The following is a 14,080-nucleotide window of genomic DNA, read 5'->3' as shown; positions in this document are numbered from 1 at the left end:
CTATTCAACCTCTATTAGAGAGATACAACTCTATTTTTGCTAAACCTATAGGTCTTCCATCTACAAGAAACCATGATCATGCTATTCCTCTTAAGTCTGACTCTATGCCTATTAATTTAAGACCCTACAGATTTCCCCACAACCAGAAAGCTGAAGTGGAAAGATAAATTGCTACTATGTTATCCTCCTCTATTATACAACCTAGCAAAAGTCTATTTGTTTCTCCATGCTTCTCATTAAAAAGAAGGATGGTACTTGGAGGTTCTGTGTTGATTACAAACAGTTAAATAGTATAACAATCAAGGATAAATTTCCTATTCCTGTTGTGGAAGATTTATTGGATGAATTACGTGGTGCTGTCTATTTTTCAAATACTGATCTAAGATCAGGTTATTGGCATATCATAATTAAAAATGAAGACATTTACAAAACAACATTCTAAACTCAACATGGCCATTATGAATTTAAGGTAATGCCATTTGGTCTTACTAATGCTCCTGCTACATTTCAGGCATTAATGAATGACTTATTTAGTACATTCCTTAGAAAGTTCGTCTTGGTGTTTTTTTATGACATACTAGTCTACAGCAGTTCTATGAAAGACCATATTCTTCATTTATAATTGGTTTTGGATATTTTGTAAAATAATAAGTTATTTGCAAAGTTGTCCAAATGTTTCATTGGACAGACTCAAGTGGAGTATTTGGGACATATTATTTCAGTTACTGGTGTAGCTATTGATCGTAGTAAGGTGGAAGCAATGAGGAATTGGCCTCTACCTAAATCCTTAAAATATTTGAGAGGATTTTTGGGTTAAATAGGCTACTACAGAAGGTTTATCAAAGGTTATGGAACTATCAGCAAACCCTTGACCCATATGCTTAAAAAATACAGTTTTAAGTGGGACAGTGCAACCTTGACTACTTTTGAAAATCTAAAAAGAGCTATGTGTGTTGCCCATGTTTTAGCTCTACCAGATTTTGGTAAGAATATTTACTTGGAAACATATGCTAGTTCAAGAGGCATAGGTGCTATTTTATTTGAAATGGCATACCTATAGCATATCTTAGTAAGTCTCTTAGTCCTAGACATGCTGCCCTCTCCATTTATGAAAGGGAATATCTTGATATTCTAGTAGTGGTCTCTAAGTGGAGACATTACTTAGAGAGCAATCCTTTTGTCATCAAAACAGATCATGAACCTCTAAAGTACCTAATAGAGCATAAATTAACTACTGCAATTCAAAAGAAAGGATTGACTAAACTATTGGGAATGGATTACACAATTCAATACAGAAAAGGCAAATCAAATGTAGTAGCAGATGCCTTATCTAGACAATGGGAAGATTAAGGTCAATGTATTGCTATGGGAACTACTTTAATCATTCCTAGTTGGGTTCAGGAAGTGGAGGAAAGTTATAAGGAGGATCTAATGGCTACTGAATGGATTTTCATTTTTACTGTCAGTCCCACTTCTAATCCTAAGTGAAAAAATTCAAAGGGGATCCTTAGATTTAATGATAGGGTCTATATTTGTACTGTTGGGTCTCTTAGATTACAGATTATTCAAACCTTACATGATTCATCTCATGGAGGTCATTTAGGAACTCAAGCTTCCATTAAAGGAATAGAGCTTATTTTTATTAGCCCAGACTTAAAGCTATGGTGGCCACTTATGTAAGAGCTTGTGTAGTATCTCAACAAACTAAAGTGGAGCATGTTGCTAAACATGGACTACTACAACCACTGCCTATTCCTCAACAGGCTTAAGAGGTAATTACTATGGAGTTTATAGAAGGTTTACCTACTTCATTAAAGAAGATTGTATCTTGGTGGTGGTTGACAAGTTTACTAAGTACAGTTATTTTTGGTACTGTCACACCCTTATTATGCTGCTTAGGTAGCTAAATTGCATTTGGATAATATTTATAAGCTTAATGGCCAGCCATCCTTAAATGGCCATTTCAGACAGAGACGAGACCTTCACTAGCCTCTTTTAGAGAGAACTAATGAAGCAGCTGGGTACTAAGACTCTATTTAGTACTGCTTACCATCCAGAGACTGATGGCCAAACAGAATGGGTTAACCAATGTCTTGAACAATATCTAATAGACTTATGTTTTTTTCAACCAAAGCAGTGGGCTAAATGGTTGTCTCATGCAAAGTGGTGGTATAATACCACCTACTACAATGCCCTAAAACTTACACCATTTCAATCATTATATGGTTACAAACCCCCTACATTGTTTGGCAAACAGAAACACAATTGCAGTTTATTAGTGATCTAATGCATACCAGATAAGACATTCGACAGCTAGTGCAATTATAGTTAGAAAATACAAGCAATCGCATGAAACAACATGCAGATAAGAAAAGATCCTAGAGGGTGTTCACAGTCAGGGATGATGTTCACAGTCGGAGAGGATGTATACCGTTTGGACTTACCTGATACATCACATTTGTATCCGATTTTTCATGTAAGTATCTTGAAGAAACACATTAGGGACTCATCTATTTCATCAACGGGTCCTCCTGAATTAGATGAAAAGGGTCAGTTTCGAATCGAGCCATATAAGATATTGGACAGAAGAGTAGTGAATCGACAAAACAAACATGTCACTCAATTACTGGTGCGATGGACAAACCTTTATGAGACGAATGATACCTGGGAAGATTATATCGTTCTTAGAGGACAGTTACCAAACTTTGATCCTTGGGGACAAGGATCTTCTCCAACGGCGGGTATTGTCATAGTACAGAGGAGAAGGACGCAAAGCGAAGAGGAAATTGGTGAAAGTGAGAGTCAAGGTGATGTAAAGTAATTCTACCTCTTCAATTGATTGTGGATCTAGGAAGAAAGCAAAACAACCTGCATAAGTGAATGGCTCAAAACAGATGGCTAAGGGTGGTAAATGTAAAGGTGAATAGGTAGGCTATTTATGATTTGAGAGATGGTAGCAGAAGGATGTTGATTTGGCTATGGTTTTGGTTGATGAAACAATGAAATGGTTGTAAGGATAGTATCTTAAAGAAGATTCGAAGAAGAACTAATGCTATAGAGAGCAATGACCCAGACTTTATATTGCTTATTTAAGGGGTGATATTAAGGACTTGGACCCACTATCTATATGGAGATAGGAACCATAAGTATCAAGGGAAGGGGTTGACACCACAAGTATTAAAAATACTTGATAAGTCCATAAAAGTCACCAGGACTTAAGGAAAGAGAATAATCTCACTTTTAATTAATCAAAAGGTCTCCTTACAAATGAGTTTTGATGGCCTATTTATAGGAAATTGAGGGGCATGGCCGAATAGAGACATGGTGGTTCGGCCAGCCCTTGTGTTTCCCTATAAAGTCATATTTTACTTACAAATGAAATGATGTTTCGATTTAAATAAAGGGTAATAACCCTTGGCCGAATAGCTCTTGTGTCCCTTCAAGTTGGGCCAAATGGGAGAGAAAATGATGCTTGGCCGAATGGTTAGAAGGCTCTTCATCTTGGTGCCTAAATGAGACCACATGCAAGGAACATGGAGGCTGGTCATATGGCACGCACATGGGTGTTTTAGGGAGCCTTATGGTGCAGCCTTGTACATAGGATAAAGGCTTGTCATGTGCATCTTCCTGGGCATCCATGTGTCTTCCTCCAAGCATGCTTGATTGTGTAGCTAGTTAGGAAACAAGGGGTTAGTTGCGAATAAGCTTTATAGCCGAGACCTTGTAAGCTTTATAACACCATGTTCAGCTACATTAAGCTACCATTGATATCACTTTTGGCAACTCAACTTCAAATAGTCCAACTAGCTGAGATTAGCTAACCTTGAGCTCCTCCAACTGAGTTGAGCTTTCCTTAGTGTTCCACGAGTTGCCTTGTACTTTGTGAGCTGATTGTGAGCTACATATGATGTCCAAATAATCCACCAAGCTACTGTAATACCCCAAAATTTAGATAATGACCAAAATGCAAATTTTGAAAGTTTGATGGTCAAAGTAGAAAATTAGGAAAAGTTTAAGGAATTAAGTGGTGATTTTATCAAAAATAATGTTATTCCATAAATGGATTTATTTAGTGACTAAATTATAAATTTGGTAAAGTTTGGTGACCAAGGTATAAACTTTGAAACGTTTAGGGACCAAAATGTAATTTTTAAAAAGTTACATATGGGACACGAAAATAAGTAAATAAAAATATTATTTTCACATTTTTAAAATGTAGGAAAATAATATTTATGGTTTAATTCCATGTTTAATTTGAATTGTTTGATTAAAGTGACTGAATTACAATTTTTAGAAAATTACAAGGGCAAATTGGTAAACTAAGATATAAGTTGTTTATATTTGACTTATGGATGAAGATAAGGTTTAGATGATATGATTTGAATGATGATAAGGATAAGTATCTTGGTTTTATGGTAATTATGAAGTGATATTAAGGGTATATTGGTATTTTCCCAAGTGAATGATTTAAATAATATTTTAAAGGATGATAAGCATGATATCAATCAAAAATATTATGCCAAAGTGTTCTTCTCCAGCAGCAAAGACGTGAGATAGCTAGGAGGTAAGAAAAATATTTTATTTTCAATTTTTGAGCTAATTCCTTTAGAATTGGAGTTATGCCGTGAAATAGGAAAGTGATCTAAGCGAAAAACGCTATCATTTTGTACCAATATTTCTTTCTAATCTTTCTCAATTTCAAAGATCCCAAATCTAAGGGTTTGTTTTCGTATAAGGGATTTGATAATAGAGATGTAATAATGTTGATCGAAAGTTGATTTCATACTTGAATCGAATCAAAATTGGGCAAAATCATGGAAAACCTAGTTTTTGATCTTTAAACCATTATGCTTTGGTCTTAAAGGATAAGAAAATTATGCAAAAATTATATAAGGTCTGAAAATGATGTAGGAAATATTCTACAAGCCTTGGAAAATTTAGGGACCTTTTTGTATTTTTTGAAAAGTTGAGGTCTAATTTGTAATTTTGGAAAAGTTGGGAATGTTTGTTTAATTATTTAATAGTTGATGTACTATACTGGAAATTGTTATTTTGGAATTGAAATGAGTGTTTAGATGCGAAATATGACTATTTTGGAAGTTTGAAAAGATTGGTGATTTAAGTACAATAATTGCATAGTTGGGGTACTTAAATGTAATTATGCTTTTGTAAAAACATTTGAATGATAATAATTTCAATGCTGGAATTTTTGGTATTAAGAAGCTAAGTGATTAAATAGTGAAGGACAATTTTGTGTATATTGAAAAAGTTGGTTCCAATGTTAAAATGAATTATTAAGTGTTAAATATGTGATAGATAATGAGTTTCAACTATATTATGGAATTGTTAAGGGATGTGTTTATGTTAGTACAATACTATCATATGTATCATTATGAGTTTGTAATTTATACAGATTGTGATTGATTTGTGATTGAAGCAAGTCAAGTATAAAAAGGGGTTTATTATGGACAATAGTGAGGCACATATTTTTTGAAAGATATAAAGTGTCAAGGTGAGTGCAATACATGCATGACATTATACATGGATGTTTTATACATAATCTGGAAGACTTGTGATAAGTCACCTTGTTTATATCAGCGTGATATTGTATCATTTTTTATAAATTGACATGGCATTGATATGTTAGAGTATGAAATTATAATGCATTGATCATGGATAATGTGATATTTTACCATGAATATTTTCGGGTATGAATTGCCCAATGTTAAATTTCGATAATACACTTTGCCATGGATGGATTAAATAAAATAGACTATATGCCCAAGTAAGTCATTGAGGGATAGGGTATAGTTGGCATGCCATAGAGTATAGCAGCTGCAGGTTTATATTACACTATAGTGTGTAAGGACACTAAGTGTACTTTGTGGGCACGACCTTATGTGTAATAAACTTCGGTGTATATGGTGGGCATGACCTTATGTGTAGCACTACGGTGCAAATATTACTCGAATACCCAGGGTCCTCACGGTTTTATATTGGGCTATAGGCTATGGTTTATGGTTTATTGTTTAATAAATGGTATGCATGCAAATAAGCTTACGAGCTTATGGAATAACGGAAAGTATATTGGTAAAATAAGCTTACGAGCTTATGGGATAAATGGTAAGTATATTGTAAAATACGCTTACGAGCTTATGGGATAAATGGTAAGTAAATTGGTAAAATAAGCTTACCAGCTTATGAGATAAATGGTAAGTAAATTGATAAGAAATTTTTATATTATTTTGATCATGGTAAAATATTGGACATGTATGTAACATGATTTAATGGCATTTGTTTTTGACAATGAAATTCATGCATGAATTGTATTGCACTATTTATTATTTTAATTTGCCTCACTAAGTATATACTTAGCGTGTGATGATGCTCACGCGTAGGTAAAATGCCAGTAGTGGAATAAAGAGTTTAAAGCAACATCAAGCATCAAGGAGTATATTTCAATATCAGTAAGACATCCTAAGATGTAATGTTGACTTAGATAGTGTCATGTAATTAATAATGTTCAATTTGTTTTGTTGAACAAATATGGAAACAAAATGGTAAATTTATGAGTTTTATATATTTTGCTGAAATTACTGTAGCAGTTAATGTAGCAGTGAATCGATACACATTTTTGATTCGAAGTTTTTATGCATCGGTACACTGTTTACGTACTGTAGCAGTACATCGGTACACTGTTCACTATTCACAGAATTGTTCATTATTGTTCACGGTACTGTTAATTAATATGTATTTTGTCTTAAATTTTTTTATAAAGAATTATAATTCATATGATATGATATTTTTATAATACCATTTACCATTTTAAAGAAAATTAATTTTAAATCACTTTTGAAGTGGAAATAGTTTTAGAAATTCAGGTGACATCTATAATCTGTATAGGTTTAATTATATGGTTATGGGTGCTACATTTATTGGCATCAGAGCTACAAGTTTAGCCAATTCTAGGACTAAACCGAGTTTGTTTGAGTTAAAAGTGTGTACATGCCACTAAGATGTCAAAAGTTACTGATAGTTGTATATATATTGTGATGATGCTTATAGGGAGTAAAGTTACTCTTTACTAAAGTATGATGATTCTGACTATGTTCATATGTCAAAAACTAATGACAAAGGTAAGAAAGTTGATAATGTTGAAAAGAAGGTCGAGATTGAAATCAACCCAAAGGGACCCGACATGACTTATATAAAACACCTTAAAAGGGTGGATGTTGTAAGGGATTTTCCTCCATTTTGTGGAAGAAATTCCCAGTTTTCAATGGATATTATGAATTGGAAGAATCGATTAAAACTTTTGAACAACTTACAAGAAAAGTTGAATGGGATAAGGATCTAGGGGAGATTTCTAAATCTAGTGATGATTCTAAGGTTCTCGAGGTAAGCTTAAATAAGTGAGAAATATTTAAGATAAGCATTAAATTGTTTAAATCATTGTTGATTTGAGTAAGCGGTAAATATGATTTTCGCTAAAAGTTTACAGAAAGTTGAGTTAATAGTGAATCAAATAGTTATGAGTTGATTGAGAATAGATATCAAATCCATAAAACTGGATAGAGTTACCTTGTGAAGGTAAATATGCAAAAATGGATTGTCTAACCTTCCATACTGCAATGAATTATTGTATAGATAGAGATTTAATCTCAAGAACTTGAAAAGTGTCAGGTTTGGAGTGAGAGGAAAAATAGTAAATTGCTTGATAGTTTGATTTTAACATTAACTGCTATGAAGTTATTGCTACAAATTTATCAAGTTTTCTTATTCAACGATGTGATCATTGAGACTTTCATTTGAGATTGAAAATGTTTCAACTGTTCGAAAATATTATTTATGGATATGGAAAGTTATACAGATTTCCTTAAGAATGAAATAAGGAATTCTAAAGTAGAAATATTCAATTCTACTTGATAAAGAGTGTTATTATGGCGGAAGACCTATGGGTCATGATGCAAGTGTTAATCGGACAAATAAGAAATGTCCGATAAAGATTCAGGAGTATATGTTAATGATGAATATTATGGGATTGTCATTAACAAGTTTTAGATCATTTTGATCATGACTTGGTTGTCTCTGCATTAAGGTTGGGTTAATAGTCGCAAGAAGCGATTAATTTAGAAAGATGCGGAGAAATTAAAAATTTTAATGATTGATAAAAAAGTGAAATCATCAATAAGTGATATCTACAATGGTTACGATTAAGATTATGTATTGATGGATGCATAGGTTTTCTAGCTAAGGTGATAGATACTCAAGTATCTGCAGTAAGATCAAATGATATTTCCATAACTCAGGAATTTCCATATGTCTTTTTAGATTTATTATTTTGGTTACCTCCAGATTGAGAGGTGGAAATTCAATATTTATAATTATTAAGGCATTGATCCTATATTTATGGGTTCATATCGAATGGTTGCGATTGAGTTAAGAGAATAAAGAACCAATTGCAAGAGCTGCTAAATTATGGATGCATTAGACCGAGTATTTCACCTTGGGGTGAACTGGTATTGTTTATAAAAAAAGGATATATGCGATTATGTATAGATTATCGATAGTTAAACAAAGTAACTATCAAGAACAAGTATCGTCTTTCGAGGATTGATGACTTGTTTGATTAGCTTAAGGAAGATGTTCCAAAGATAGTTTTCATAACATGGTATAGACACTACGAGTTTGTAGTAATGCCGTTTGGTTTGAAAAATGCTCAGACATCATTCATGGATTTGATGAATCGAGTATTTCAATTTTACTTGGATTAATATGGGGTTATATGTATTGTGACATTCAGGCATACTCGAATACAAAGATAGAGCATTATGCTTATCTTTGTATTGTGCCCGAGATACTTAAGGGTAAAAAATTATATGTCAAAGTGTGAGTTTTGTCTATCAGAAATTGTTTTTCTTAGTCATGTTGTCTTGGTAGATGGCATAAGAGCTTAAAAAATAGAAGAAGAAAACAAAAAGAAAGAAGAAAAAGAAGAAAAAGACAAAAAGACAAAAAAGACAAAGAAAAAAATAAATAGAAAAAAAGTAAAAGAAAAAAAATGGAAGAAAAAAAGATGAGAGATGATTAAAAAAATATTTCACTCGTGAAAAAAAAATGTGAGACAAAAGGACTTTGAAGACAATTCTGATGGGTGTCTATATTACAGAGGAAGAATTTGTATTCCTCATGATGATGAATTGAAAAAATATATTCTTTCTGAGGCACATTATAGTCTACTGACTATGCATACAAGTGGGAACAAAATGTATCAGGATTTAAAGAGTCATTTTGGTGGCCAGGTATGAAAAGAAACATTATTGAGTTTGTTGCTACATGTTTGACATGTCAACAAGTAAAAGCTGAGAATAAAGTTCTTTAGTAATTGTTGCAACTGATTTATATTCCAGAGTGGAAATAGTAAATAGTCACTATAGATTTTGTTACATGGGTACATTTGACATCAAATAAAAATGATTCCATTTGGGTGATAGTGACCGGTTAATTAAATCGGCACATTTCATTCTGATGTGAATAGACTATGCATTGGATAAATATATAGTTGTATATTAAAGAGATAGTTCGGCTACATGGAATGTCAGTATCAATTATATCAGACAGGGATCCAAAGTTCACTTCAAGATTTTGGAAATCTTTGCATAAAGTTTTGGGTACTTGATTGAATTTTAGTACGACCTTTCATCCACAGACGGATAGTAAGTAAAAAAAGAAAGTATTATTTAGATATTAGAAGATATATTGAGTTCATGTGTGATTGATTCCAAGGAATCAGAGGAAAAGAAAAGTATTTGTTTTTAGTAGAATTTTCCTACAATAATAGTTATCAAACGAGTATCAAGATGGCTCCGTATAAAGCTTTATATGAGAGAAAATGCCGAACACCATTAAATTGGTTCAAGTTAAAAGATTGAAATCTTGTTGGACCAGATTTATTGAAAGAGGTTGAGGATAAAGTAAAAATAATTCAAGATAATCTCAATGTGGCATTTGATCAGCAAAAGTTTTATTTAGATTTGAAGCGAATAGAGATTGAATTTCATGAAGGTGATAAAGTTTTTCTTAAACTATCGCCTTGGAAAACAAAATTTTGTTGTTTTGGGTGCAAAGAAATACTAAATCCAATATTTATTAGACCTTATGAAATATTAAAAAGAGTTAGAAGGATGGATTATCAGTTAGCATTAACTCTGGAGGTAATTGAGATCCAGAGTTAAACAAAGTGCAAAATGTTTTTCATGTGTCGATGCTTAGAAAGTATCGATTGGATCTTTCACATATCATTTCATCAGAGGAAATTAAGATCCGACCAAATTTGATTTATGAAGAAGAAACAATATTGATCTTAGCTCAAGAAATCAAGGAATTATATAGCATGAAGATTCCTCTATTCAAAGGGGTTTAGCAAAATCATAATGTCGAGGATTTTACTTGTGAAAGAGAGGATGATATGATGAAATAATATCCACACCTTTTCATATCAGATTGAAGATTTGGATTAAATAGCTTCCAAATCTAATGATTAGCATGATCTTCACAAAATCCTCAAATTAAGGAGCAAAAATCGTAATTCAAGAAGTTGGCAAGACCATAAGAGGTTTTCGCATAAGGAGAGGGCACGTCTTACTAGCATGTACAACCCTAAATTAGGGTTATGAACTTTTAAGGGAAAAAGGGAATTAGGGTTTTCATAAAAAGTTTTAAAATTCGAGGACGAATTTTCTTAATGAGGGGAGAATTGTAATACCCCAAAATTTTGGATATTTACCAAAATGTAAATTTTGAATGTTTGATGGTCAAAGTAAAAAATTGGGAAAAGTTTAAGGAATTAAGTGGTGATTTTACCAAAAATAATGTTATTCCATAAATGGATTTATTTAATGACGAAATTATAAATTTGGTAAAGTTTGGTGACTAAAGCGTAAACTTTGAAAAGTTTAGGGACCAAAATGTAATTTTAAAAAGTTACATATGGGTCACAAAAATAAGTAAATAAAAATATTATTTTCATATTTTTAAAATGCTGGAAATAATATTTAATGGTTTAATTCCATGTTTAATTTGAATTGTTTGATTAAAGTGTATGTATTGTAATTTTTAGAAAATTACAAGGGCAAATCAGTAAACTAAGATATAATTTGTTTATATTTGACTTATGGATGAAGATAAGGTTCAGATGATATGATTTGAATGATGATAAGGATAAGTATCTTGGTTTTATGGTAATTATGAAGTGATATTAAGGGTATATTGGTATTTTCCCAAGTGAATGATTTAAATAATATTTTAAAGGATGATAAGCATGATATCAATAAAAAATATTATGTCAAAGTTTTCTTCTCCAACAGAAAAGACGTGAGATAGCTAGGAGGTAAGAAAAATATTTTATTTTTAATTTTTGAGCTAATTTATTTGGAATTGGAGTTTTGTCGTGAAATAGGAAAGTGATCTAAGCGAAAAACACTATCATTTGGTACCAATATTTCTTTTTAATCTTGCTGGATTTCAAAGATCCCAAATCTAAGGGTTTGTGTTCATATAAGGGATCATGAAATTGATGATAAATCTTGATGATTTAGAGGTTGTGGATTCATATTCAAGCTTGATTGATGGTTATAACATGTTCAATCTTCCTATAATTAATTCTATAAAATTCAGCCAACTATTAAGTTGGAGAACTTTATGTTCTGATGATAATTTATAAGGGATTTGATAATAGAGATGTAATAAGTTGATTGAAAGTTGATTTCATGCTTGAATCGAATCAAAATTGAGCAAAATCATGGAAAACCTAGTTTTTATCTTTAAACCATTAGACTTTGGTCTTAAAGGATGAGAAAAATTATGGAAATATTATATAAGGTCTAGAAATGATGTAGGAAGTATTCTATAATCCTTAGAAATTTTAGGGACCATTTTGTATTTTTTGAAAAGTTAAGGGACCAATTTGTAATTTTGGAAAAAGTTGGGAATGGTTGTATAATTGTTTAATAGTTAATGTAATATACTGGAAATTGTTATTTTGGAATTGAAATGAGTGTTTAGATGTGAAATATGACTATTTTGGAAGTTTGAAAAGATTAGTGATTTAAGTACAATAATTGCATAGTTCGGGTACTTAAATGTAATTATACTTTTGTAAAAGCATTTGAATAGTAATAATTTCAGTGCTGGAATTTTTGGTATTAAGAAGCTAAGTGATTAAATGGTGAAGGACCATTTTGTGTAAATTGAAAAAGTTGGTTCCAATGTTAAAAGGAATTATTAAGTGTTAAATATGTGATAGATAATGTGTTTCAACTATATTATGGAATTGTTATGGGATGTGTTTATGTTAGTACAATACTAGCATATGTATCGTTATGAATTTGTAATTTATACAGATTGTGATTGATTTGTGATTGAAGTAAGTTAAGTATAAAAAGGGGTTTATTGTGGACAATAGTGAGGCACATATTTTTGAAAGATATTAAGTGTCAAGGTGAGTGCAATACATGCATGACATTATACATTGATGTTTTATACATCATCAGGAAGACTTGTGATAAGTTGATCTTGTTTATATAAGCATGATATTGTATCATATTTTTATAAATTGACATGTCATTGATATGTCAGAGTATGAAATTATAATGCATTGATCATGGATAATGTGATATTTTACCATGAATATTTTCGGGTATGAATTACCCAATATTAAATTTTGATAATATACTTTGCCATGGATGGATTGAATAAAATAGACTATATGCCCAAGTAAGTCATTGAGGGACAGGGTATAGTTGGCATGTCATAGAGTATAGCAGCTGCAGGTTTATATTACACTATAGTGTGTAAGGACACTAAGTGTACATGGTGGGCACGACCTTATGTGTAATACACTTCGATGTATATGGTAGGCACGACCTTATGTGTAGTACTACGGTGCAAATATTACTCGAATACCCAGGGTCCTTAGGGTTTTATATTGGGCTATAGGCTATGGTTTATTGCTTAATAAATGGTAAGCATGCAAATAAGCAATAATGGAAAGTATATTGGTAAAATAAGCTTACAAGCTTATGGGATAAATGGTAAGTATATTGTAAAATAAGCTTACGAGCTTATGGGATAAATGGTAAGTAAATTTGTAAAATAAGCTTACGAGCTTATAAGATAAATGGTAAGTAAATTGATAAGAATTTTTTATATTATTTTGATCATGGTAAAATATTGGACATGTATGTAACATGATTTAATGGCATTTGTTTTTAACAATGAAATTCATGCATGAATTGTATTGCACTGTTTATTATTTTAATTTGCCTCACTAAGTATATATATAGTGTGTGATGATGTTCACGCGTATGTAAAAAGCTTGTAGTGGAATATAGAGTTTAAAGCGACATCAAGCATCGAGGAGTATATTTCAATATCAGTAAGACATCCTAAGATGTAATGTTGACATAGATAGTGGCATGTAATTAATAATGTTCAATTTTTTTATTGAACAAATATGGAAACAAAATGGTAATTTTATGAGTTTTATATATTTTTCTAAAATTAATGTAGCAGTGCATCGATACACATTTTTGATTCGAAGTTTATATGAATCGGTACACTGTTCACATACTGTAGCAGTGCATCGGTACACTGTTCACTGTTCACGGCACTCTTCATTACTGTTGGTGGTACTGTTCATAAATACGTATTTTGTCTTAAATTTTTTATAAAGAATTATAATTCATATGATATGATATTTTTATAATATCATTTACCATTTTAAAGAAAATTAATTTTATATCACTTTTGAAGTGGAAATGGTTTTAGAAATTCATGTGACATGTATAATCTGTATAGGTTTAATTATATGGGTTATTGGTGTTACAGCTACCCCAACGTGTGTCATGCTCCAATGTACCTATATGTGCAAGGAAACAAGGTAATTCCATGGTATTGAGCTGATATGAGCTAAATACCATGCTGACATGCATGATTATGGTATTGTGAGTTATGTTTGCATGTCATGAGCTAAATATATCATCTAATAATGTTTGTGAGCTAATGTATAAAGTCTATGAGC

At 31.6% G+C, this 14,080-nt stretch overlaps 1 protein-coding gene across 1 annotated transcript; it reads left to right on the top strand.

Annotated features, from left to right (window-relative positions):
- Nucleotides 1-2,359: 2,359 nt before the first annotated feature.
- On the top strand, nucleotides 2,360-2,821 carry LOC120163520. Its single transcript, XM_039173438.1, has one exon. It carries the CDS (start codon nucleotides 2,360-2,362, stop codon nucleotides 2,819-2,821), a length of 462 nt encoding a protein of 153 aa, XP_039029369.1.
- Nucleotides 2,822-14,080: the final 11,259 nt, after the last annotated feature.

This window comes from Hibiscus syriacus, unplaced genomic scaffold (genome assembly GCF_006381635.1).
Source record: "Hibiscus syriacus cultivar Baekdansim isolate YM2019G1 unplaced genomic scaffold, ASM638163v2 tig00111458_pilon, whole genome shotgun sequence".
Taxonomy (NCBI): domain Eukaryota; kingdom Viridiplantae; phylum Streptophyta; class Magnoliopsida; order Malvales; family Malvaceae; genus Hibiscus; species Hibiscus syriacus.
This window is presented reverse-complemented; position numbering and strand designations above follow the sequence as displayed.